Genomic DNA, 27,322 nt, shown 5'->3' on the forward strand with positions numbered 1-27,322 from the left:
GGCTTTAGAGCGTTGGCAACACTACTTGGAACCGAAATTGTTCACCGTTGTCACCGACCACTCGGCATTACAGTGGGTGATGAATTCCACCAGGACAACCAGCCGTCTGATCCGTTGGGCTTTTCGCCTTCAACAATTTGACTTTGTGGTTGAGTATCGAAACGGCAAACTCAATGTTGCACCAGATGCCTTATCTCGGATGCATGTCAAACCTGAGTGCTACCTGTTCACTACCCACAAAGATGATTTGGAATTGCCTGTTTCCCTGGATGTCTTTTGGGAAGAACAGCATAAGGATCCCAAGATCATAAAGATTTTCCAGTCAATGGCAGGAACTGACTGCGTTTTGAAGGACAGTTATGAAGTAGTCGAGGACAAATTATACTACGTCACTCACCTGTCTAATAGTCAAATCCATTACAGAATATATGTCCCTCAAAGCTTAGTTCCTACCATCCTACAGTATTATCACTCGCATCCATTAAGTGGTCATGTAGGAATCTACAAAACATATAAGAGGTTATACAATGTTGCTTACTGGCCTGGTATGTGGACAGACGTGAAACGGCATGTTAAGTAGTGTGTAAAATGTCAGACACTGAAGAGTGAGAACAGAAAACCTGCTGGAAAGATTCAACAAGTTACTACCACACACCCAAATCACATGATTGGAGTCGACATTATGGGACCCTTTCCCCGTAGTACTCGCCAGTATGAATATCTACTAGTTTTTGTGGATTATTATTCAAAGTGGGTTGAGTTGTTTCCCATGCGGAATGCCACAGCACAAACTGTTGCAGATCTTCTCCAACGAGAGATTCTAACTCGATGGGGGGACCCTGATATCCTTGTGTCAGACCGTGGAACTCAATTTATGTCAGCAGTGTTCAAAGAGGTGTGCTCAAAATGGAGTGTCACTCGAAAAATGACTACTGCTTATCACCCCCAGACAAATATGACTGAGCGAGTGAATCGAACCCTGAAGCAAATGATTTCATCCTACATCGATGATAACCATAAAAAATGGGATCAACACTTACCAGAATTCAGGTTTGCAATAAATTCAGCTGTCCAAGAAACCATTGGGATGTCACCTGCTGAGCTCCATCTTGGTAGGAAGTCGCATGGACCAATGGATAAGCTGCTGCAAGGCACCAATCTCTGTCCCACTGAACCCTCCTATGACCTGATGAAACATCTGGATCAACTAAAAGCAAGAGCGAACGAGTGCTGTAAAAAAGCCCAGTTACGACAACTCCGAAATTACAACAAAAATAGACGGGAACTTACCTTCAAGGAAAAGGACCTTGTATGGTTAAGAAATTTTCCACAGTCCAGTGCATTTCACCATTTCAGTGCCAAACTAGCCCCGAAATGGAAAGGTCCCTATCGGGTGATTATGCAGTTGGGACCCCTGAATTACCAGGTAGCTTTAGAAGCTACAGGAGAGGATGTTCGTACAGTTCATGTATGTAACCTGAAACCCTGTTTTCCTACTGCTGAGGAGTTGGATACACAAGGAAAAAAGTGACTTTTTGAAATCTTCCAAGATTCCACAGATGAAGAGGAAGAGTTCCATGGTTTCTAACCCTTTCCTTCTCAACAACCATAGGGTTGTATTTTTTAGGGGGGGAGAGTGTGTAGCAGAGCGCTTACTCGCGCTCACGCTAATTTAAACGTCATGAGAGGCGTGTAGTAATGTGGCGAATAAGAGTGAGAAGGATAGCGCTCTTAGCGGCGTTGTTCCTGAGGCTGATCTACTGCAGGAAAGGTAGCCGTAAGCGTGATGACGTGTGTGACGGAGGATGACGTGTGACGCAAGCATCTGGCTTGTTGCTCTCGAACACGCTTCGGAGAAGAATGGCATTGGAAACGGTTTGCAAACATTTTCAGGAAAGCCAGTCTAAGCGTGTGGGCACAACAGAAACGGATGATTCCGATGACTTCGCGTTGAGTCCACGCCTGTTGCCCGAAACACTCATCCGAGGCCTTGCGATCTGCTTAACCTGGTCAGTCATTTTCCGCCTGCTCTGCTTACACACATTCAAACCAGTGGTGGACAGTAACGAAGTAAATTTACCTGAGTACTGTACTTAAGTACACTTTTTGAGTATCTGTACTTTACTTGAGTATTATTTTTTCTGAGTACTTGTACTTTAACTTCACTACATTTGAAAGACAAATATCATACTTTTTACTCCACTACATTTATAAAAAGGTCCAAAAGTAGAAAATGGTTTCTATGCAGCGGGGTTTCCTGTGTGCGCAATTTATCTGGCTTGCGATCTTCCAGGACCTTTTACTGTTGCCAAGTATTTCAGTTTGTCTAAGCTCGCGGTTTTCCGGCAAGCTTTGAATGGCCATTTGGCAGATTTTTTTAACGCAAATCTGGCAACTCTGGGATCTTCCCCGCTAAACTAATGTAAACGTATAGGCGCTGCTACACCGTTGATAGCGCTCTAAAAAGGCAAATAGAAGAATAAAATACGAAAAAGGCACGTTAAAGTGTGGTGTAATCATCTGTGGGTTACGATCAGTCAAAGATCGTAGAAACATTGTCATGAAAATGATCGGCATAACGGCTAAACGGTAAATAACCATCACATACACCTTGAGCTACGCGTGTGTGTTAACTTCTGATCTGCTGCTATATCATTTAAAGCGATTTGGAAAATGAATGATGTTTTTACTGAAGTAACTATAGTTGTATTCTTGTTGAAATAAAAACAATAGAACCCTGCCCAAAATACAACATAAAATGTAATGGATTTAATGGTTATAATGGGAATTGTACTATGGATACATGTTGTCTACTTGTACGTGATGGATTCTATTGGTGGGATGGTAAATCGTATTGGAATAAAACCCCAAACACACTACAAAGAGGAATTTAATTAAAAAAATCTCATTTGAATTCTTTAGTAAAACCACAGCAACTAAACATACCATAGTTTCATTATACTAGCTATAGTTTATGTTTGTAGTTAACTTATGGTAATACAAATGGTAATAAATCCAACAAACACAGGGCTTCTACACTTAACTATTTACAAGAACCTTACTACTTACTGGTAAATTGCTGCTAAAACTGGTAAAGGGAATATACAAAATATAAGAACACTGCTCATAAATACATATAGGCCTAGGGGGCTAATGAGGAATAATTAGGCTAAATGATCATACAGGATTATATCTAAACGAAACATATATGTGCTAAACATTGAAGCTCTTAAAGGAGTTGCTCACTGCAAAATTTGCCCCCATTGACTTTCCATAGTAGGAATAAAAACTACTATGGAAAGTCAATGGGGGCAAATTTTGAAGTGAACTACTTTAATACAACTGATACTGTGAGCTACTCGGTGTATTCAGTAGGTTGCTTCAGAGGCATAAGGTATACGACAATAAAACAATGCACAACTGACATAAAGGAAATTTACTTTTAATACTTGAGTACTTTTAAAAGCACGTACTTCTGTACTTTTACTCAAGTAAGAATCTGTCTTTACAACTTTTACTTGTAGTGGAGTAATATTTGACCAGTAGTATCTGTACTTTCACTCAAGTAAGGAAGTTGTGTACTTCGTCCACCTCTGTCAAACACACACACACATATAGTAACGTAAACATACACCTATTCTTTAAACATAAAAGCTTTTGCCCTTCTATGCAGTAGTTTGTTTTGAAGGTATACTTTTTTTATTCAGGGAATTTTGTCTAATGTTTATTTTCTTTCATTGCATGTGAAAATGTGGAAAAATAGCGGTCTGAATCTGCTGTGGTGGAAAGAAACCCCCATTTTTCCTGTGACGAATCTGGAATGATATTAGCAACCATACATTTCATGAACTTTGATTAATGTTATTTGCTGTTGTGGAGAAAACTGTGTATTTCTCACACTTGTATCCGGAAGTATTTCCTTATTTATGGGCACATGCGTTGACCGTTGTTCAATATTATTTTTTTTGTTTTTTGGGGAAAATAATGATTAAATGATTATGTGAATTTAACTCTGTTTGTTTCATCTATATATATATATTATCTGTTTTGTCTGTAACCGGTGGCATAGAGCTATCTGGGAAGAATTTATTTGGCAGTTCTTGCTGTCTGGCGCCCGAACATAAGGTGAAATAATATATATATATTGTTACTATACTACCTGGGCGTAGCCACCGTCACAAACTCATTCTGTGAATGTGTCCATATACAGTATGTGTATAATATACAATCACATTTATATGGGAACTTCTATGTGCAATATATACTAAAACATCAAATGTGATGAATATTAGATTTATTTTTGTCTTAGTTTCTAAATATATTTATATGTTCAATATATAGCCACATATTGTATACTGAAAAATATTAGCACCAGCTTCCAATATATGGAAATGTATTGTATAATGTATGTAATATATCGCATTATATTCCTCTTGAATGTGGAAGGTAAGATTTTCTTCAGCGTTGTGGCCAATAGACTCTCAAGATTTATGAAGAGAAACAACTTCATTGACACTTCAGTGCAGAAGGCAAGCATAGGGGGTTTCTCTGGATGTTTGGAACATGCTAACATCATCTGGCACCAGTTGCAAGTGGCAAAAAAGGAGAAGAAAGACCTGCATGTGTTTTTTCTAGATCTTGCCAATGCCTTTGGATCAGTGCCACATGAGCTGCTGTGGACAGCCTTTGACTTCTTCCACGTTTCAGAGCAAGTAGCAAAGCTGATTAAGGCATATTTTCAGGATCTCCAATTCTGTATTACCACACAGCACAGTACCACCACGTGGCAACAGCTGGAGGTTGGCATAATGGCAGGTTGCACAATTTCACCACTGGCTTTCACAATTGCAGTGAAAATATTAATCTGGGCATCGCGTTGGGTGCTTGGAGGAGAGCGTTTGAAAAATGGGTTGCGCCTACCTCCAATCAGGGCATACATGGATGACATGACAACCATCACAACAACCAAAGCATGTACAAAGCGGTTGCTGGATAAGCTCCAGGAGAACATTAGTTGGGCACAAATGGAGGTCAAACCCAGCAAATCCCGCAGCATTTCTATTGTCAAGGGCAGGCTTACCAATGACAGGTTCTGTATAAAGGGTGAGCCCATACCAATGGTCACGGAAAAGCCCATCAAAAGCCTTGGACGGTGGTACACCGCAGACCTATCAATAATACAGCTCTTCCTGGGAAGCTGAAACTCTGGGGCCACCAAAGGAACAATGTCACCTGAGAGTGGAGGAGGTTTGGCGTCAAGAGGAAGCAAGTAGGTGCGCCAGAGCGGTCTCTCAAGCCCAACAAGGCCGTTGGATGAGGTGGGAAGGCATTGAACGGCGCAAAATCACTTGGAGTGAGCTTTGGAGTATGGAAACAAACAGGCTAAGTTTTATCATAAGAGCTACATATGATGTGCTGCTCTCATCAACAAATCTACATGTTTGGTTTGGACAGGATCCAGCCTGCCACCTATGTGCAGCTCCAGCAAACCTCAAACATATTCTTGTGGGTTGTAAGAAGAGCTTCACACAGGGGAGATACACATGGCGCCACAATCAAGTACTAAAGTGCTTGGCTGCAGCAGTGGCAACAAATGTCATCCCCCAAAACGCCAAGGCTAACTCGCTAAAAAGGCAACCCTTTATTCGGGAGGGGCAGAAACCATGGGCCAAGCCCTTAACCTCAGATTCAGGTCTGCTAAGTATAGCCAGGGATTGGTAAATGCGAGTTGATTTAAACCACAGACTTACTTTCCCCTTGGAAATCACAGCGACCAACCTGCGGCCGGACATGGTTATGTGGTCCAGCTCCAGTAGGAAAGTCCTCATAGTTGAGTTGACTGTACCTTGGGAAAAGGCCATTAACGAAGCATTTGAAAGAAAGAATCTCCGGTATGCCAACTTGGCAGCAGAGGCTGAAGATCGGGGATGGACAGCGAAAGTGTTCCTGGTGGAAGTGGGCTGTAGGGGCTTTGTTTCCAATTCCACTACAAGGCTGCTAAAGAAAGTGGGGATCAGAGGATAGGCCCAACGGACAGTAGTCAAAGAACTTGCCACTGTCGCTGAGAGAAGCAGCCACTGGCTGTGGTTGAAACGGAAGGACGCAATATGGGCTGCTAAGTGACGACGTAATAAAATGGTGTTGTGTTGTATTGTTATGCCATACGGGACCGGGGGCACTGAGCGTGCATTAACGGTGTGGGTAGTCCTGGCCTAATGGTTAGAGTCGGACTCGTGACCAGAAGGTTGCCGGTTCGATTCTCAGGGCCGGCGGGTAACGACTGTGGTGCCTTTGAGCTGTAGTGATAGCTGCCCACTGCTTCTGGTGTATACTGTATGTGTTCACGACTTGCAGTGCGTGAGTTCACTACTTACTGGACGGGTTAAGTCACCATAGCTGACAAATAGGTCACTCTCAGAGGACAGGTCCAGTGGAGGATAATCAAGAAATTATGTTTTATTAACAAAGTTCGGGAGAAGCACATAATCAAACTCGGCCGGTTCACCATTGGCAACCACGTCATCTATCCAAACGAGTTTCGTTAACAAAATTCAGGTGAAGCCGGAGCTCATAATCAAACTCGGCTGGTTCGCTACCAGCAATCACGATTTTCTCCCTATCAGCTCAAGCGAGCCTCCGCATAAATAAGACCAGAATTCTTACCTGCACCTTCTCTACAGTAATGCAACATCCCTCCACCTCCCCGGCCGATCTCCCCGAACTCGCTTTCCACAGCAGGACCCCGGGGGGTGAGCTCTGGGTTCGGGCCATTTCCGAGCTCGGCGCACTCTCCCCCATCAGGGGGAGAGTGTTCCGGGGTCGGAAGGAATCGGCGAGCTCGGAGCCCGCCCCCTGGACAGCACGCCAAATACGCATATCTTACCTACCCCTGCTATCAGCATTTTCCTGCCACCATTATTATTATTTGCTTAGGCGAACTCGTGAACTGGCCAGTGGTGCAGAAAGAAGAAGCCAACGGCTGTGGTTTAGGCGGATGGACACAGCATGGGCTGCCAGATGACCTTGTAACAATGCGACACACCCAGGTCTGATCAACCTAAGGTGGGCCTCATTTGGCTGAGGCTGTCTTGTGATATAGGGCCAAAACACCCAATGAGGCTGAGGTGCACAACTGACGATGTGTCGCATTGATGGGAACCATACAAAGGGCATTATCAGCAGCACCTCACCAAAAGGCATCTTTCACCCAGGAAAATGGATGTGATGAAAGTGGGACACACAACTCATTAGATGTCTCTTTGATAATGGCAAAGAAAGGTAAGTATGCTATGTATTTCTATAATCATTTATCCCCCAAACACAGAGGATGCCTACCCGACGAACCAGTGAAACCTCAGACCTCCTTTCCTCTATTCATATTCTTGAATGCTGTCCCCCTATCATGCATAAGGCGTGGGAAATGTCCTATTGGGCAATTCAACTGTGCTGAAATAGTGGGATTATAACATCTAGTCCTATTAAGCGAATCCATATATTTTTGTTCCGTAAGAGTGTCCAATACTAATCTCTGTGTTATCAGTTAGCATAAATAAACACATATACTAGCTTTACATATTGAGGCAAATAAGTCATTATCTAAACTAGCTTTACATTTTGAGAGACTATAAAATAAGAAAACAACTAACTTTGATAACATACTCTGTAAAAGACTACATAAACAAAACTGTCGCACAGAATCTTAACTCACCTCAACTTGTTTATCACACTTCTCCTCCATTAAACTACCTATTCGCTAAAATCCAGTCATGTGCTTCTTTTATTTACTTTGTGTTTAAAGGTTCAGGTGACTGCACAGTTTGTCTAGTTCCCACGTGAATCATTCACATGACACACCTCCAGCTAAACATTACAAAAGATTTACTTCCAAATAACCGTACTAGCCTTCTGTTTGAGTCCATAGTTGACCTCAAGCTCCATAAGAAGAACACTCTTGCGTACGTTGAGGGTCTTCTGAAGTTCTTCAAAAGTAGCATGAATTATTTCTTCTATTGAACTTTTCTTGTTGGTCAGCTGCTGCAGAATCTCAGACAAAACCTGAAGTGCAGAGTCAATTTCTGGAAGTCTAAAAAGAAAAACAGAGTAAGGAAGATCATTTTAGATGTCTTGATGTAAACAGATGTTCTTTTAGTTACATATGAGATCTAAACTAAAACAAGCCTCACTAAAAGAGGCTGGGGCATTTATTGCAGGCAATATGTGATCTTTCTTATCTTAATATAGCATGAAAACCAGTCCTATCGTTTTAGTTAAACATAATACTCAATTGAAATAAAAAAATAATATTGTCACTAAAAATAATAACGTCTTGGTTACGGATGTAACCTCAGTTCCCTGATGGAGGGAACGAGACGTTGTGTCGAACCGACAAATTGGGGTTTGTCTTGAGAACCTATCATCTTCTGAGTATTTAGAAAAGGCCAATGAAAATTGGCGAATGAAATTTGCATGCCGGACTCCTCCCCGGATGTCCGGGTATAAGAGGGAAGCCGGCGTGCTCATTCATTCACCTTTTGGTCTGAGGAGCCTTAAGCATCCTCCCCCGACCGCTGGGGTGGGCGGCCAGTGTTGTGGCATGAAGGACACAACGTCTCGTTCCCTCCATCAGGGAACTGAGGTTACATCCGTAACCAAGACGTTCCCTTTCTGTCGGTCTCTCGACGTTGTGTCGAACCGACAGATTGGGGTTCCTATGGAAGACGCCACAGCACTGAGCCGCGTCACAATGTCTAGCGGAGCGACGTTGACTGGCCTGGGCGAGTCAGACGTAGGCGCTAACGCGAAATTATGACCGTCCAGTGGAGAGGAAGGGGGTCCCAGAGCTTTTTCAAAAAGTTGGGAAGCCCCTGCCACCTGCCATCACGGGCGGAGGCCTATTTCTCTAACCAGCGAGAAGCCGCCCGGCACCGTAAGGGCCACTGGGTAAGCATTATTCCCCCCTGGGGGAAAAACGCTGCAGAGACCACTACCTACCGTAGGGAGGAATTAGTGGAGACACCACATGGTCTCACCATCAGGGGAGAACTCATGGGAAAATGTGCGGACTAAGAGTTAACCGCAAGCTGGGAGTCCATCTAGGGAGGTCATGGGTTGCCGAGGTGGGAACCATCATGAGGATACATCAAACGGAACAGCCCATGGAGGGGGGGTTACCACGTCTGAAGCACTAGGTCTGGTTAAAGCTATGTGGCAGATAACTCAACTGTTCCCCGGCCTAAGGGGGCAGGGCTGCTCTGTCCAGCCTGCTCCCCGGGAGGGTGCTTAGTGATGGATGGAATGCCTATTCTTTACCCGAGGGGAAAGAAGGGAGGCGGAATAGCCGCTGCTCCCCCCGGAGGGGGGAGGGCTTCCGCTGGCGTACGCCCTGGCGGTTGCCGGTCCTACCTGTTGCCCTGCAGGACGCGGGCTGACACCGGTTTTACGCGGAGGTTGTAGAACCTCATGAAGGTATTGGGGCGTAGCCCAACCCGCAGCTCTGCAAAGTCTGACAGAGAGGCGCCCTGAGCCAGTGCCCACAAGGAGGCGACACCCCGAGTGGAATGTGCCCTCACTCCTAAGGGGCAGGGGCGATCTTGCGATCGGTATGCCGTGGTGATGGCATCCATGATCCAGTGCGCCAGTCTCTGTTTGGAGACAGCCCTCCCAGAATGCTTGTAGGTCCCCTACCCACTTGATGGAGGCGAGCGCCACCAGGAGGGCCGTCTTTATCGACAGGCGAGAAAGATCGGCCTCTCCTAGGGGCTCGAAGGGGGGCCTCTGGAGGCCCGCCAGCACCACCTCGAGGTCCCGAGAGGGTACGGGGCGCGTGCCGGAGACCCAAACACCTGAGGCAGACATTGTTTCTGTCCCCTTCCTCAATGAGCGCGTTGCACCCAAGAGAACAGCGGGCCATGCTGGAGAAATTAGCTCTTTTAGAAGAAATTTGCTCAGACACTTCTGGAACTGCCGAGACGCCCAGGGGACAGTCGCTGCAGGAAGGGACCGTCCGCTGCACCACGTCGTAAAATCCAGCAGAATTAGATCACTGAAGATCGTAGAGTCGCTCATCAGATGCGTAGGCTCTGAAGAACATTAGGTGAATGAATGAGCATGCCGGCTTCCCTCTTATACCCGGACATCCGGGGAGGAGTCCGGCATGCAAATTTCATCAGGTTCCAATGCAATTGTGCTGACAGGTACGCCCACCTTACGTGCGTATACGAACTGACGTAGATTTGTGGGGGTGTGGTTACACGAGGCGTTTTAGGCAGGTCTGGGTGAGCATTTGCTTTGAGATAGAATGTATATCTTTTGTTCCGACACTTTATTTTTTGCAATTTTACATGTCTAATACATGCATGGGCAACTTATAACATACCAAAGACACAGAAAAAAACGTATTCGCGCCATATGACCCCTTTAAAATAATAATGTATATGTGCGTGTCTGCTACGCACCTGTTTTTGACGGAATCCAGCTGCTCTTGCAGGGAGGCCTTGTGTTGTTCGAGAACATCTTTGAGTGGGACCGTAGCATGTTTTGCATGTTCTCCACAGGTGCACTCCTCACACATGGCTGTCTCACATGGTGGACAGTAGAACTCCATTACCTGAGAGCAAAATTGAAAAATACAAATTTACTTAACTTGCCAGGTAAATCGGGTCAAATTGCAGAAGGAACAACATACATTGCATATAATATATCTAGTTATACCAACTTCTCGGTTACGACTGTAAAATCAGTTCCCTGATGGAGGGAACGAGACGTTACAGTCGTAACCAAGATATTCCCTTTTTGTCGGTCTTTCGATGTTGTGTCGATAGAATGGGGTCCCTATACAAAACACCACAGCGCTAAGCCGCATCATGACTAACAGCAGAGTGACATTGACTGGCCTGGGCGAGTCACCAGTGAGAGCTTCCACGAATCGTAACCTTCCCGTGAGTCTGGTAAGGCTTCAGCTTGTTCTACTGTGAGAGGCTCTTACCATCGCCGTCACAGGCGGTGGCCTTCTTGTCTCTAGCAGCGAGGTAGCTGCCCGGCACCATAAGTGGACACTGGGAAGCGCTACTCCCTCTGCTGAGGAAGCGCGCTACGAAGACCACATCCTGCCACAGGGAGGTAACCATGTGGAGATGCCTGCATGGTCTCACCAGTAGGGGAGACCTACATGGGAACATACCGTGAGAGCCCCACTGAGGGGGAACACAATAGAGGTGGATCCGTCCACAGCTTTTACCAACAGGGGAACTGTAGAGTGAGGAGTACTTCACACGGGACGGCCCGGAGCAGGGGAGTCACTACATATGGAGCACTAGCCCAAGTATAGGGGTCCACCTAAACCAGGGATGACTCGACCAATATATATACCCAACCGTGCAGGAAGGCGTCTGTCATCATGGACGGGAACACACCGAGAACGGGGAATTCCACGTCTTTGTGAGCTCCTCATTAGAGATGCCACAATTCTCAATATAATATTGAACTGTTCTGTACGACCTCCACGGTGAATTGCGTTTTTTCGGTTTTGCCATTAAATATTTTCTGTGCATTTAATTACTCTCTGAACTGGCTCTTTCCGTATTTGTCTGTATGTCTGCGCGCAGCAATAGATAAACACATCCCCACGAGTATCTAATAACAATGCACTAAAGTTAGGGACACTTGCAAGTCGAGCGGTGAAGCGTGGCTGCCTGCAACACGATAAGCAATTTGCTGTTGAGTAGATAATGCTGACGAACAGAAGCAGGCTGGCCATCGGAAACACCGGAACCTAGCGGTTTATTGTATGCCTGTTGTACCAAAGTAATAATGTCAGAATTTGGCAAATCAAGAAGGTATTCATTTGTTTTACATTGCCTACGCGAAAGCAGCACATGTTAACCCAGCACATGCAGCGCCGTGCCAAAGTCCATTAAACGAAAGTCGCGCCACTTTTCACCCTTTTGGACAGTGTGGCATCATGAGAGGGAGTGTGTTAGAGGGAAGATAAATTCCCTTAAGATGGTTGGAACAAGAGGGCGTCTTGGAAAGAACTACAACTCCCAGGTTGCCACATGGGAAGCTGGGGGGCAAGATGGCCGCCTGTTAAGAACTACAAAGCCCAGACTGCCTGAACGAGAGGAACACAGCTGCAACTAACAAGATATATTGTTTGGTGTGAGAGAAGGAGCTGTTGCATGGCTAGAAGAGGAGAGCGCTAAAGAACTTTAAGTTGACCTTTTCATGCTGAAGAGACTTAAGTTGTAATTCAGAGACTTCTTTGTTGATCATTAAATCATGCCTGCTTACTGGAGAAACACTCATGTTGTGTTTTTGAAGAACTGCACCAATAAAAGATCCTCAACCTCTCATAGTGCCACAACAGCTATTTAAGTCATAGCAAGACAACAGGCAGCTATGAGCATTGCATTTCTGCCTATTTATTGTAATGGCACTGGCACTGGTGCTGGCACATCGTGTTAATGTCTATTAAGTTTGGCCGTTAATAATCTCTTCCCATTGAGCGGTAGTGTTTGCAGTGATAAATAAGCATTGTGCATTTAAAGCACTCACAAGTTTACATTATGTTATTTTAAATACATTGATGCGCAAAACCAATTCAAGAAGCTATTGGTAAACAAAGAACTATAGTTTTTGCAATAATATAGTTTTTAATGTGTTTTTTATGTTTTTTAATGTGCCAAGCCATCAGAACCGAACCGAAAACCATGGGTAAAACACTGAGGTACGTATTGAACCGTGGGTTAACTGTATTGTTGCATCCATACTCCTCATGCACTTCCGGAAAAAATGACAATAGGGTGATGCGCAGCTTGACCCTGTGCTCTGAACCCAGAAACCAGGAATCCAGCCGCGAGTGTTGTGGGGATGGCGGTGCAGCACACTGCAGCCTGGCAAAGCATGGCTGACATCTCTGCATCAGCCTCCTCTTGGGCTCGACCGCTGGTGGGCAGGAGCTCCAGAGAATCCTCACCGCCAGATGCCAGATGGCAGCTGTCCGATGCTGCGACCAACACTTCATCCTCATCTCTCTGGCAAGAAGGCACGCTATGGGACGGTCCGCCCACCGGGGATGAGCTAGATGAGCGTGTCGGGGCATGAATGGTCCGCAAAGCCGTGGCTGGTGGAGCGACATCCATGGGAACCCTCATATCACTCGCCGAAGCAGTCGACCTCACCGAGGCGGCAGTCGATTTCGTACGGGAAGCAGACGGAGTTGCGGCTGTGTTCAGAAAGAACGTATCCAGCCGTGACAGCAACACCTTAACCGACATGTTCTCGCAGATGGAGCATGTCGGGTTGACAAATGCAACCTGTGCATGCTGGAGCCCCAAGCATGCGATGAAAGTGTCATGATCATTGGACTCTGGGATGAGAGAGCCGCACACAATGGCGGGACATGTCTGCAGAAAACGCACGCTGTGGTAGAGAATCAAAATTTGCTCTTGGACTCCTGTGACTCGCTGCCGAAACGCCGTTTAAAATAGGAGGGACAGCTCCGCTGTACTCGTCGTAGATCCAGAAGAAATTCTCGAAGAGAAAAAATGCTCAGCATACAACAATAATGCCTCGCAGGTTCCGAAGAACAAAAGCTGAATGAATGGGCATGCCATCTTCCTGTATACCCATATGCACGGGGCGGAGACTGGCATGCGCAATGTGCATACCATTCTCCAAGTTCATTGGCCTTTTGAAATTCCTCTCGGAGAGGATAGGTTCTCAAGTTCAAACCCCATTCTGTCGACACAACGTTGAGAGACCGACAGAAAAGGAACCCAAGACAATATTTTACATCATGCTTGCTAGCTTGGAAAAACTTTCTTACCAAACTGCTGAAGAAAAATGACAAGAATGGCAAATGGGAGGTTTGTTATTTTTTTTACTTGCATGAAGGAAATTATATCTTGACAAACCATATTTGTGTTCTTATGCTTAATGTGTAATTGACCTTGTGGGGTATTATCGTATGTTGTGTTGCTGTGCAAGTCTTACGTTTCCTCCATGATTGGGACAAGAAAGTGGTTGTCCAGTGGTCACTCCGTTGATAGTCTCTGTGCAGTCCTCGCTGAGGTTAGTGTCTGGGCTTCTCTTTAGCACCTCCATCAGGTTGGTGATGAAAAAGTTGCTCTGGAGTGCCGCCACACCCTTCTCTGGCAGGATGGAGGTCTGACGGCACACTGGGCAGGACAGAGTCAAACTGTGGGCAGGTATGTAGTTCTGTAGACACCTGGAGCAGGGCAAATGGGTTATAAAAATGATGACCTCTGTGGTGGTAACAGTAAAATCGACATCATTTCCAGTCATGGTACAGTATATAAAACATAATTGTCTTGACACAACAACCTCTATTTCTGCATGCTTTGCTGACAAAACAAAAACATAATAATTTGAGCAATATAAGAGAGCATCAGGATGGAAGTACCTTTCACAGAAGGTGTGGAGACAGGGGAGGACTTTGGGGTTGTTGTACCGATCCAGACAGATGCTGCAAATCAGGAATTGTTTGTCGATCTGACGTACCACAGGGCTGGGGAGGGTAGAAGCTTCAGTGGCCATCCTAACACTCGATCAAAGACCTCCCACACTGTCTCAGTCAGCACCCTGTTGAAATGCGCAAAGCAGAGGATTTACTGTAGATAAAATGCATGACAATTATAAAAGAGAAATGCAGGGTAGATGTTTTCTGGGAAAGGCCAACAAGATATATTTCTAGTCTGAGGACAAGCACACAAACACTAGTGCAATATGCAATGGAAAAGGTTTTGTCAATATACTGTAATCCTACTTTTATTCATTTTTGTGATTTTAATTTATTTTGGATAAGTTTGTGCAAACCAGGGCTCAACCTCAGCCACGTAACATGACATCATGCAACTTCAAATAAAAGTCACATATCTGGTCTACTCTGCCAATAAATAAACAAATACGTAAAGAGCTAAAATAAATCAGGATTAAGGCTTCCTACAAACTTCAGAAAGGAAATATACAGGAAATATAAAAAAGGTCTGTATTTAATTAAATCAACCTGGTAATACTGTATAGCAAATTGTTTTGCTGAAAGTGCAACAAATTAAGGCACAATGGCTTGGTGATTTTTATAGCCTGAAGCTAAAGAATTTATTTTATTTTATTACATTTTATATTATATTATATTTTATATTGTTATCTTTATCAGGTTTGCAGACCTCTAAGAGTTGTGTTCTACAGGACTTCTAAGAAAAGAAATAACCCTTGCACTAAATATTTTATTAGGCTTTTATTACATTGCATATGATGCAGAAAGCCGACCCAGGAAAACACAACTTGAACTTAAACAAAATGTATAGTACAGTTGACACTGGGTTTAATTATTGTTTGGAAATGTGTTGTTTTATTTTTACCATATCAAAATAATTTGGAATAGGTACACAGGATTGGAATGGTGAGAATTCATTTGCCATGTTTTACATTAGTGTGTATGGGCATTTTCTAGCAGCTTGCCATTAAGCGTACATGGGTTGTGCATTCATTATTGTAGTAGTGCATTATTAAAGTGAATGAGTGCACGCTATAATGTACATAAAGGTGTAATGTCCACTACAAATGGTTGTCTCCACAAAAAGAACTATTTTTACTGTAGAAGATACTTTTAAATTATTTAAATTATAATTATTTAAATATAATTTAAATCATTATTTTAATTGTTTGCACAGTACTTGCAATCCTCAGTCAAAAACCAGGTGGTGAAATTTTAGATTTAAGAACAGAATGACAGTTTAAATTCTTTTTAATTTCTTGTTTAATCATTTAATGCAGCAGTGTGTTCCGGGGTATGTCAACGTTCCCATGATGAAACACATTTGCATTACAGACATTGTCCAAAATGGCAACAGTGGTAATGCATTATGGAAATGCATACAAGGTATGCATTTCATCACATTGTGTACAATTTAACCTTACAACTTAACACCATCTAAAGTGGCCACAGGCCATAACGTTCTAACAAGAAATTTAATAGACATTAAAGAGACATTAATTTAATAGATTAAACATCAACACACTGCCATCTGAGATTAAGACGTTAGACATGGTTCACATGACATTTTCAGAGCAGATTAGCTTGCAATGTAGGGCATGTCAAAACTGCAGATCAGTGGGATGCAGAGAAGCAGGACACATTGATAGTCGAGCCCTCAAGGGCATCCACTCCCTATTTCTGCTTGAAAAGAGCTTAAACTTGGACTACATCTCCATAGCAACAGCAATAAACGTAAGGTGGTTGTGAATATCTGAATGTGTTTAGAACACACTAAGCATAAATAGCCTTTTAACAGGTATTTGCACAACAAAGATGACTGATATTACATCAAGTTCACATCAAGTAAATCAAGAATAAGATTATGTAAAAATAAGAATATGTAAATATTTAGATGTGTATTAGATTCACTGACAGTTAATTGATATGAACCTGACACATAAAAATATCTTATCACTTGTTGGGAGTTTCCAGTCAAAGCAACTGGGTAACGCTTTAAATTACGGCCCGCAATGTACCGCGTAATTAAACAGAATTTACAACGTAACTACTTTTAACAATAATGTACCTCTACAGTACGTATTTGTAGGTAAAGGGGAACAATATACAAAGTTTGGGGAATAAAGAAAATACTGTATTTATTCCTGTAGCTCAGTGGTAAGAGCATTGCGTTAACAATGCAAGGTTGTGGGTTTGATCCCAGGGGATTCCACATACCTATGTATAAATGTATAGGATGTACAATGTAAGTTGCTTTGGGTAAAAGCATCTGCCAAATGCGTAAATGTAATATCCATTAAGTACGGGGTTCTTATTTTATTATCATAGCAAACATGAAATAAGGGGAATTTATGCGGTCAGTTTTTGCGCAAACAAAACAGCACAACAGACTGTCTGTCAACTGTACATTTGACAGAGTTTTAACTTTAGGATTCATTTTTATTTTATTGATTTTATGATTATTGGTCACTATGAGTTATTTTGATGAGTTTTAATCTGTAAAATGTGCAAAATCAATGTTGATCTTTTGAGACTATAATCAAGTAGTTCAAGAGCGGATTGATTTGGATTTTTATATTTCATTCAGTTCCCCAATCTTTACATATTGTTCCCCTTTATCTACATAAATGTACTGTAGAGGTACATTATTGTTACAAGTAGTTACGCTGTAAATCCTGTTTAATTATGCGGTACATTGCGGGCCGTAATCTAAAGCGTTACCAGCAACTGACATGGCGCTTCGACCTTGTAGCCCAGAAGTCTCCAATAACCACAGCTTTCATTAAGAAAATTCACAAAAAACATTTCCATGCAACATGAAATTTATGATACTTCTCAAACCTACACTATGCCACTTTGGGTCTCTTATATAATATAAGACATCTGGTAAGACATCCCTGTGACAATGCAGAGTGCATTATGAAGATATTTGTCTTTTATTAAAAAGTAATTTTTACAAAAAGTCGACAGAATATATCTTAGAAAACACAAAAGCTTTACTGTGATCTAACAATGAGCAACAGAAGAAACAATTTTTCTGTAATGCATTTAGTCTACAGCCAAACTTCAAGATCACATTTAATCAAGAACAGATTCTCTTGCAGCATCATCCATCTTTTCCATCAGAACATCTTTTGACTAAAATTCCACATGTTGATACCCATAAATTCTGTGTTGACAAGCAGAGAGGATATTTAAGCACTGCCAAGCCAAAAAAAGAGAGGTAACAATTATCAAACTAGCATGCTGAATTATTGGATCAGACAGTACTGTGCGTTTACTCACTCTCTCGGGGTCCTCAATAAAGCAACATCACTTTGTCCACTCCCAACATCATTCATCAGTTCGCTGTGTAAACACTCACTCTTTCGTCCACTCTCGGTCCTTCCTCTCCTTTCACCAACTCTCTAAATGCTAACTCACTGCAGCACGCTCAGCAAAGCATTGTGGGATTGTGATGTAATTCCTGAGAGTTTTGTAGAGAAGGTGATGGTGGGGGGATGATGGCAGATGCTGCCCACACATGTCAGTTTCTCAGCCAATGGGTTTAGTGAATGGAATTTCTCAGCCAATGGAAGATTAGACAGAGCACTTATGCAGAAGCAGAAGAAAAAAGGGTGAGTGTGTATCTCAAGAGAGAGAGAGAGCGAGCAAGCGAGAGACAGAGCAAGCCAATGAAACACATGCTTCTGTCAGCACACATCATCAGTGCTGACTCGCAGTAAGGCAAAGCATGAACGCTTGGTCAATATGAATTTATTTAATAATACATAGAGAGCTACAATCAAGATATAATACGATTGTTTATCATTCATAACAGTTATAATATGTTATTGCTCACAGGAACTACATATAGCATCATGCACAAAACAAGGAGGATGATAAAGCACACCAAGGCCAAAGTTTGGCTTCTGCTTTTAAATGACATTTTGCTCATCCGTGATTCTGTGGTATATTTGCATCATAAATCAGGTTCAGTTGTTATTCTACACCATATCATATGCAAATGTATTGGTTTGCACAGCAGTATTAGGAATTGCTGTATCACAGAAAGCCTGGAATGCCATAATTCACATCATTTTACACTGTCATGTGCATAATTTTATTATGCTTTCTATTCTATACTATCAGCTCAATTAATGGCAACTTTTTTGACTATTTTGCAAAATTAAGCAAATTTTCCTCCCCCAAACAAGATCTGTCTGGGCCATAAAGGTAATTAGTCATAAAGGTGACTGACCAGTGTTAAAGGTGGGGTGTCCGATTTCTCTTAGCCGTTGTTGATGTTCAAATCACCAAAACAAACACACCCCTACCCCCATCTTTCGCTTTCATCAGCGCTCAGCTCGGCTAATGTCCGTCCTGTGCATTGTGCACCTTACTGCTGATTGGCTACAACGTTGTTTTGGTACTCGGCCCGACTCAGTTGTCTAAAGCGTAATTTGGAAATCGGTTACCCCACCTTTTTCTATGACATCCACCACTTCTCCAGATACTACAGTAGGGATTATAACATTTAACCATCAATTCCTGGGGCAGAATGACAAAAATATACAAAGAAAACAACACAGAAACGCAGTTAGTACGCAGTCAAAATACAAATGCATACATTTTGGCAAACACTTCTGTCGGCTTACTCACTATTCTCAATTAGAGACAAATCCTAGTTTCTTCAGGATACAGCTAGCAAAGCATTACTCCCAAACATCCAGTCCACCTCCGCTTTGCTATGTTGTTCTACACCAACAGTCCAGCCAACGACAGTGCTTCCCAAACAACTGAACTCAGCATCTTTGTTTATGACCTGACCTGGCAACACTCCACATTAGCCTAACACAACTGGACTGATGACTAAGACACTGAGCACATCAATCCAACCAACAAAAGCAGAAACAAAGGCGACTGAATATTTCTGCTCTAGGGTGTCATGGTTCTGCCCCACCTTGTCTTGCTTCTCTTGACCTAGTGGCAGAACCATGATAGAACCTCTTGTTTTATGTGGAGAGTTAAGGAGGGGCTTCTGTCATGGTTCTGCCCCACCTTGTCTTGCTTCTCTTGACCTAGTGGCAGAACCATGATAGAACCTCTTGTTTTATGTGGAGAGTGACGTTTTGTCCCTGTTGGTCTTCCACTCTCCGGTGTGGCGTCTCTGTTCCCGTAAGTAAGAATCAAAAAGTAAATGAACAAAATAAACTGAGAAATCAAAACAACAAAAACGGAAATGAGAGAAGTTAAAGAGGGAAGAGACTGACTGAGAGGACCCACAAGGTGGCGTTGCGGGAAGTCAGGGAGGAAGGGATGGAGTTAGGAAAGTGTTAGACACTTACAACACACTGCCCTCTGGTGTTAGTGAGATGTAACACCCTACCCTAGACGTCCACGTGATGGCGTCTTCCGTCTAAAGGTCAGTTTATGGTTCTGCGTAGGACCTAGACCTGCGTAGAACCACCCTACGCCGTAGCCTGACGCGCACCTCTCCAAAAATGTAACAATGTGTCAACTCAACGCGGACCCTACGCGGACCGCAAGCGCTGTGATTGGTCGGTTTGGCAGCATCGTACTTCCTTCTACGCATTTCTGGCGTCTTCTTCTCTGGCGTCTTCTTCCGGCAAGTTCAGAGTCCACAAAAGAACAACATGGCGAGCATCGACATCTCTGGTTTCTAGCTTTTTGTTTAAGTGATTTAATTAAAAGTAACTGTTTTTCTACTTCGATCAGCTCCAACTCCGTTAAGATGCGATCAGCTTCCATCGCTTGCAAACACTAGCATACACACAAAACATCGGCAAAGAAGAGCAACCCGGGAAAACACAAAGAGCCAACTAGCGTTTCGGCGGTGTAATTGCAGTACGACGCATACTCTCAACGCAGAACCATAAATGTTCACGACGGCGTCGTCTACGTACGTAGGCTACGCCGTAGGTTACGGCGTAGGTCCTACGCACGACTATAACTTAAGCTTTACTCTCGTTTTAAACAAAGACTTTAACAATCACTTTAATTTGCACACTCCAGCGGCAATTGCTGTTGACAAGAATTTACATCGAAAATGACGTCAAAACACAGGTCAAATAATGAAATTCAAACTGGGTCTAGAAGGTCATCTACTGTTTAACTATACAATATACAGTAAAGTACATATACAGTGACAACAGTATCCTTCCGCCTCGTCTACTCAAAGAGGAAACAAGAAAGCACGCATTAGATAGCTAGTCTAATGGTTCAACTTCGGGAAGCGGTGTATAGTAGTTGAAAGACATTGGAACACGCAATGCATCAATCTAAGTTACACAAAATTCGGCCATATACACGAAACAGGGAGGAAATTCGCTCCACTATTTCCTTTGCGCTAACAAGAGGTTTCTTCGCTCAGATTAGGGCGGTCAACGATATCGGGACTCACTATAAAAGATTTCTTCGTTTTATAGGGTCACATTAAATTGCAGTTAACTTAACCATCATTAACAGTGACTGGGGCTTCCTGGATAGGAACTCAGTAGGCTGTTTCGGCGCAGTAACTTAAAGAGCGAGTTTGAGTCTCGCTCAGCACGCATTACACTCAAATGCAAACACAACTGAACTGATACTGGGCTTCGCATTCTCCACCAATATATGTAGTGTATTTCGGGGAAACTATTAGTTTAACCACAGTAACATACGTATAATTAATGGTGATTAACCATTAACTATTTTATACACTTTACCTGATGCAGCAGAATTAATAATAGTGACAGACTAAATGTACTCGTCCAGCGAGTGATCAGCAGATCGTATATCAACTCTAAGAAATATTACTTTCCTGTCCTTGGAAAAACATTATTCTTACTGTAGTACAGTACCACTTCAGAAATCTTAACGAAATCAAGCAGTTTATGCGACGTTGATATGTGATAAATAAACACAGAAACGATTCGAGCGTGGATACAAAGGCGGTTTTATTTACTACACTAAAGGGGATATAAAACCAACTAACTCACAAAGACCAAACACTAACAAACAAACATAAAACGTAAAAGCAGTAAAGAATGAAAGAAATAGACAAAGCAAAGAGTGGCAGTATTAAATCAGCTATTCGCATCTGCATAAACCATCAAGGACAATTTCCTTATTTAAAAGGGGCAAAGCTTAAGCGCAGCTATTTAGAAATAGATTAGATACTTGCATTCATGCATTGGCTTCCTGGTTGTGCTGGGACAAGTTCTGGTGCGCGTGCAAAAAGTTTTCAGAGTCCTGATGAGTTCAAAGCGAGCGGGTGAGTCCGTCGGATTCTTTCTTAGAGCCGGATTGGCTGATGAAGGTAGAACAAACTTAGCCAAAGCAAACTGCTGGAAGAAGCTGTCTCCGAGGAGAGAGACAGGTCTCGAGAGCGTGCATGAACACGAGCGAGCGAGAACACACACAAGCGAACACTGTTTCCTTCGTGCACAGATGTTTTAACCCCGGGGGCGTCACACCCCTCTAAGGTGGGCGATCCAATGTGATGAGTTGATTTTGGTCGCGAAAACATGTTTCTTTGTCCGGCACACTAGCTCATTTGCATTTATGGTCGCCTGGGAGTTTGGAGCAGGAATAGACTTAGAATAAACTAAAATGAGTATGGTATAAAATACATTACTGTGCTATACACCATATTCTAAGAAATGAAGAGGGAAACATTTAGATATGAGACATGAAAGGGTTATAATTACATTGACCTGTAGTTTGTACAAGAATGTAAATATACACAGAATACCACTAAGCACACATGCCTTTGAGGTTATAGGTGAAGGAGAATAACATGGGGACAAGCATACAATGTGGGGATGTTTGTATATACACTTTAAACCAGTCTTTTGTGGCTAAGGAAAGAAAAAGAGACATTCTTTTGGAAGAATTTGAGGCTCTCAGTCTCTGGGGGCCACATGGCTTTTCTCACTTTTGTGAACAGCCCTGTCGCCCCCCAAGAACCTCCTTTGAAGTCCAGGGGAGAGTATTGGAATCTGTCCTGGTCAGTGATGAAGGTGTTGAGATAGGGCAGTTGGACCAGACTCGTTGGTGCCTGGTTGAAGCTTGTTGTGTTTTACGATCCCAAATGGTAACCTTTGATCCGACCAGACCTTACACTACCTATGCACTAACTTGTAGTTAACCTGGGCAGTTTTAACACATGAATCCTAATGACTCCAGTATTAGCTAAGGTTAGCCCTTTCATGGCCGTAGCCAGGGTTTGAAAATTAGTGAGCCCTGTGGTGGGGTGTCAATAATTATACCTAATATTAACAATAAATGCTATAAATCATTCAACTTTAATAAATATAATGAATAATAAAGTTAACAAATGGTAAACTTATTATTTTGTTATAAACAGGGCTTGATACTGTGGCTAGTGGTTTTCCAAAATGACTAATTGCTCCGAGCGGGTCTCGAACCAATGTCTGTCCGGCACGGAAGACGAGCGCGGAGGAGGCTAAAGGCCCAGGCATACTTGACTTTCCGCGTCCGTCTCGTGCACAAATGCGTCCGCACAGCTTCCTGCACATACTCTTCACGGATTAAGCATGGACGTCCGAGTTCAACACATGCGCGATACAAATGAGTATATGTGCTCTACCAGACCGTCAGAGGGCATTGCTGAGTCGCGTCATTCACAGACCCACTGCAATTTAATGATTGAGGAAGCGTTTTCACCATTGCAAACAATCCGAGCAAACAGCAAAACAACAAGAATAATAATAATAATAATAAATTTTATTTAATGGCGCCTTTCAGGACACCCAAGGACACCTTACAACAGAAACACAAGCAAATAAAACACCAATACTTAAAAATAAAAACACAAAGGATTACAATGAATAAGCAGATTTAAAGAGGTAGGTTTTGAGTTGTGATTTAAAAATGTTGATAGAGTCCAGCTGACGGATATGGATGGGTAGTGAGTTCCAAAGTTTAGGGTCAGCGTGACTAAAGGCCCTGGCCCCCATTGTGACCATTTTAACAGAAGGAATGAACAGGAGACCAGAAGAGGAGGAACGGAGGACACGGGAGGGAGTGTAAGGGTGGAGTAAATCAGACAGATATGTGGGAGCAAGGTTACGAAGTGCCTTAAAGGACAGGAGAAGGAGTTTATATTGAATTCTTTGGGATATTGGGAGCCAGTGAAGTTGGATGAGGATCGGTGTAATATGTTCTATTGATTTAGTGCGGGTAATAATTCTTGCAGCAGAGTTATGAACATTTTGGAGTCGTTGGAGAAGCTTTTGGGGTAAACCGGAAAGAAGGGCATTACAGTAATCGAGGCGTGAGGTGACAAGGGCATGAACAAGAACTTGGGTTGAGTGCTGGGTGAGTGATGGGCGGAGTCTAGAAATGTTGCTTAAATGGAAAAAAGCTATGCGGACTGTATTGTTAATATGTGAAGTAAAAGAAAGAGTAGAGTCCAGTATTACACCTAAACTTTTAACCTGAGAGGAGATGGGAACCAAACAACAACCAAACAGTACTGAAAAAAGGATATGCTTCTTAGCTTACTGTTCTTAGTTTCAGCGTGTTGGTTTTGTATCATTCTTCTTCGACAACGGCGAACGGTGTGTATTGACCCCTAGTGGACTAGTGCACTTTTTTTCGCGTATGTGCTGTTGTACGCGGCACGTTCGCACAGTCTCAAAAAATGGGCTGCACGCGGACGGGGTGTGCTGACGACCGCAGACCCTTCTGATGACGAACGCGGACGGACGGACCATACTTTGGCCTTAAGAGTCTGTCTAAGGAGCAATCCTTGAAGTCGGGGAGTCAGGTTTACTTGCACAGCCCTCTCTCACTGGTCTCTGTTACACTAGCCACCCGGCATTTTCACTGTCAACAATTTTGTTGTTTTATTTATACGTTTTTTATTTGCTGAAATTATTTTATATGACTAAAGTTGGCAATGGCATGCTGTGAGATCATGCGTTGAAAAACATGCCCGAAAATGTTCCCGTACGTTGTTGAAAAATAAATGCCTGTACGATATGATATGTGATGTGAAAATGTAGAAGTTAGTTTGGCGAAAGGTGGATTCGAACCTGTTGTTTCTCACTCATATTTTTTGTGCTTCCGACTTCCATGATTCTAATTATTGGCAGTTATTTAAAAAAACACATTTTCATTACAAAAATTCACAAAAAAACGTACTTAATTACTGGACCTTTGACAGTGAGGGGTGGGTCGTTCGAACCCCCGTGGCTACGGGCCTGATATATATACATAACGATGTCTTCAGAGGTGTATAAAGACATACATAATGAAGTGTTATGTTTTATTACCTTAGAATGAGCTATTTCTATCTACATACACCACGGTCCTCTTGCATGGAATTCGCCATGTTGTATCTACAGTAGCCCTAAACGGACAAACTGCACTACAGAATGCATTTTGTAAATACGTAATCTCCTTCGGGAAAGAAGTGAATGTCATCTTAGTTCTGTGTCAGTCGCCATAGTACTTCGAAAGGGTGGGAGGGGGTGACTGAGCTGTTGGTTGCGACTGGCAACCTCGAGATGCTGCTAAATTTCACTGACTGGTCCTTTGAAAACAGTTACCACAAAATACAAATACTAGAGCCAAAAAATATGTACCAATGCAACTTTCATGAAGTAAAATCACTTCAGCTCTACATTTTGCATTTTTTACCTGAATTTAAAACATTGCCCTACCCACTTACAATCGAGTAAATTGATAAAATTGGTCTCATTCTAAAGAAAACCCTTTAAATTTTATGTTACTCTAAAGTGTTTGGACATTCTTATGAGTAAGAGGTTTCATTTGATGTATGACTATGAATGACCCATCTATGTTTTGTGAGTTTGTGTGATATAAATATAAATTTTTATATTATTTATATTATTTGTATTATTCTACAAGGGAGTTTTCTAGGCTTTGAAAAGATACCATTATGTCTAGTTTGGTGCTGCAAAACTTATAGATTTGATCATGCAAATTAAATTGCCAATTTAACCAATCAGAACCAAGGACTGGAATGAACCATTTTATAAAACATCTTTAGCATTTACTGTATTAATTTAATCAGTGAACGATAAAAATATTAGGTGCACACAAAGACATGCACATTTGACCTTTGTCATACATTCAAGACACATCAATGGCACAATCCATGTCACAGAGACACAGGATTGATGCTTGATAGTGCCCCTCCCCCACTACTAATCATATCATCGGGGCTTTACACACACAGCATCTACCAGGGCATGTGTGACATCCAACACAAAACACAGGAGAAACACGCAATAGTGGTACAACGTAGTCAAATGTCAGCTTTGTTTATACAAATTACCTATTTATTTATTAGCCTACAAAGCAGCGGCGGCAGCAAAAGGATACAGCACTAAATTATCATCTTAAAAGAATAACCATGAAAATAAAATCCTATAATCAACAACAACATTCATTTTCTCACACAGAACTTCCACACCTTACTATCTTGCATTGACACTAAACATACTATGAGCCACTACCCTTCCGGTATGCAAACCAGCACACTTCACCATTACATTTATTATAAGTTTTCTGAGTAAGCCTATCTGCATCTATCTAAAAGTGTGTGGTTTGCAGGCCAAGATGCCAAAATGATCTTGTTTGTGAGCAGCATGTCTTAACTATCTAGTACTGCACAATTTTCATCTGAAATGATAGCCAGACTGACAGCTTAAATATGATGCAGTGTTGCCAAAAGCTGCCACTATCACAACCATGTATGAATGTGTGCTCGCATCTTAGACTAAAAATATAGCAGAGTGATCTTCAGAGTTAAAAGTTTTGAGTGATTTACATAAGGATAATAAACAACACCAGTGAGATCTGTAGAAACTGCTGATTATCGTTGGGGAGTACAAAATCACACACATCTTCTCATATCACAGCGGCATAGTTTCCTTGAATAGGCGTCAGTTCACAGTCTGCAAGCGAAGATAAACTCCTTCCAGACAGGCAGGAAGGGTGCAGGGCAGTGAAGTTACAATAAATCATCCCAATACAGAAAAACTATTTTTGTCTAAATATGTTAATGTATGCTGATGGCCATACATAAATCATGATAGGATCTTAGTTTTGTGGTTATTGTAGGTATTATTCTTCACTGCTGTGCTATTCCTGTTTGTCAAATGAAAAAAGAATGACAATTGGTCAAACAAGGTTAAAGGTCCTGAATGTAGGCTACGGGTATTGGTTAACTTTTGTACAGACGATCTTTAAATGTTCAGTCGAATATAATAGGACTACCTAATATATACAGTATATCCCACAATATACAGTATACTGTAGTAGGTAGTATAAAGTAGTCTGTGAGCTGACTTACATACTGTACTATACAGTAGACTGCAGTCTGATAAACTCAAGTAGGTGTCGACACAAACGCTTTCTTGATTCTTGTGGGATTTTTTATAACTAAACGCTAATAAATAAGTTTCAAAGTTGCAAAACCTGTTACATGCATCAGCACAGGAATTTAAGTTACCAGCAATCTAAAATATTAGTAGGATTTAGTGCAATAGATCAGGGAGTAAATAAATAAGTGTCGGTGGTATCGCAGAAGATTAAAACATTTTTCAATAAAATCTCAGATCATCGTTAGGGACAAGCCTTGCGTTTTGTCTATAATGACAATAATAAAATACATACATGCAAAATACATACGTGATCTCCATGATTGCTGTCTGCTCAAGCAGGCAATTCCAACAAATATAACAGTCCGTTTCTCGCAGTATGTCCACTCATATTTTCCTATAATGAAACGTGAGATGAGGATCACACAAACTCTCAGCGCAGTCGGTTGCT

General features: G+C 42.3%; 1 protein-coding gene across 7 annotated transcripts in view; it reads right to left on the reverse strand.

Annotated features, from left to right (window-relative positions):
• The window catches only part of trim2a (tripartite motif containing 2a), a 40,461-nt gene extending 13,169 nt beyond the window's left edge, over positions 1–27,292 (reverse strand). The window contains exons 1-5 of one of the 7 annotated variants that reach the window (XR_008962778.1): positions 17,801–18,023; positions 14,423–14,601; positions 13,993–14,227; positions 10,455–10,606; positions 7,903–8,083 (exon numbers count right to left, since the gene is read on the reverse strand). Coding sequence is in view for 4 of the 7 variants with exons in the window: in XM_057331231.1 (XP_057187214.1) it covers positions 7,903–8,083; positions 10,455–10,606; positions 13,993–14,227; positions 14,423–14,556 (702 nt within the window). In the remaining 3 variants the exon portion in view is untranslated. Of the gene's footprint in view, positions 1–7,902; positions 8,084–10,454; positions 10,607–13,992; positions 14,228–14,422; positions 14,602–17,800; positions 18,026–27,166 lie in introns of those variants that run through there. The other 6 variants (XR_008962780.1, XR_008962779.1, XM_057331231.1 and 3 more) reach the window with 6 other exon arrangements.
• Positions 27,293–27,322: the final 30 nt, after the last annotated feature.

Source organism: Triplophysa rosa, linkage group LG4 (genome assembly GCF_024868665.1).
Source record: "Triplophysa rosa linkage group LG4, Trosa_1v2, whole genome shotgun sequence".
Classification (NCBI taxonomy): domain Eukaryota; kingdom Metazoa; phylum Chordata; class Actinopteri; order Cypriniformes; family Nemacheilidae; genus Triplophysa; species Triplophysa rosa.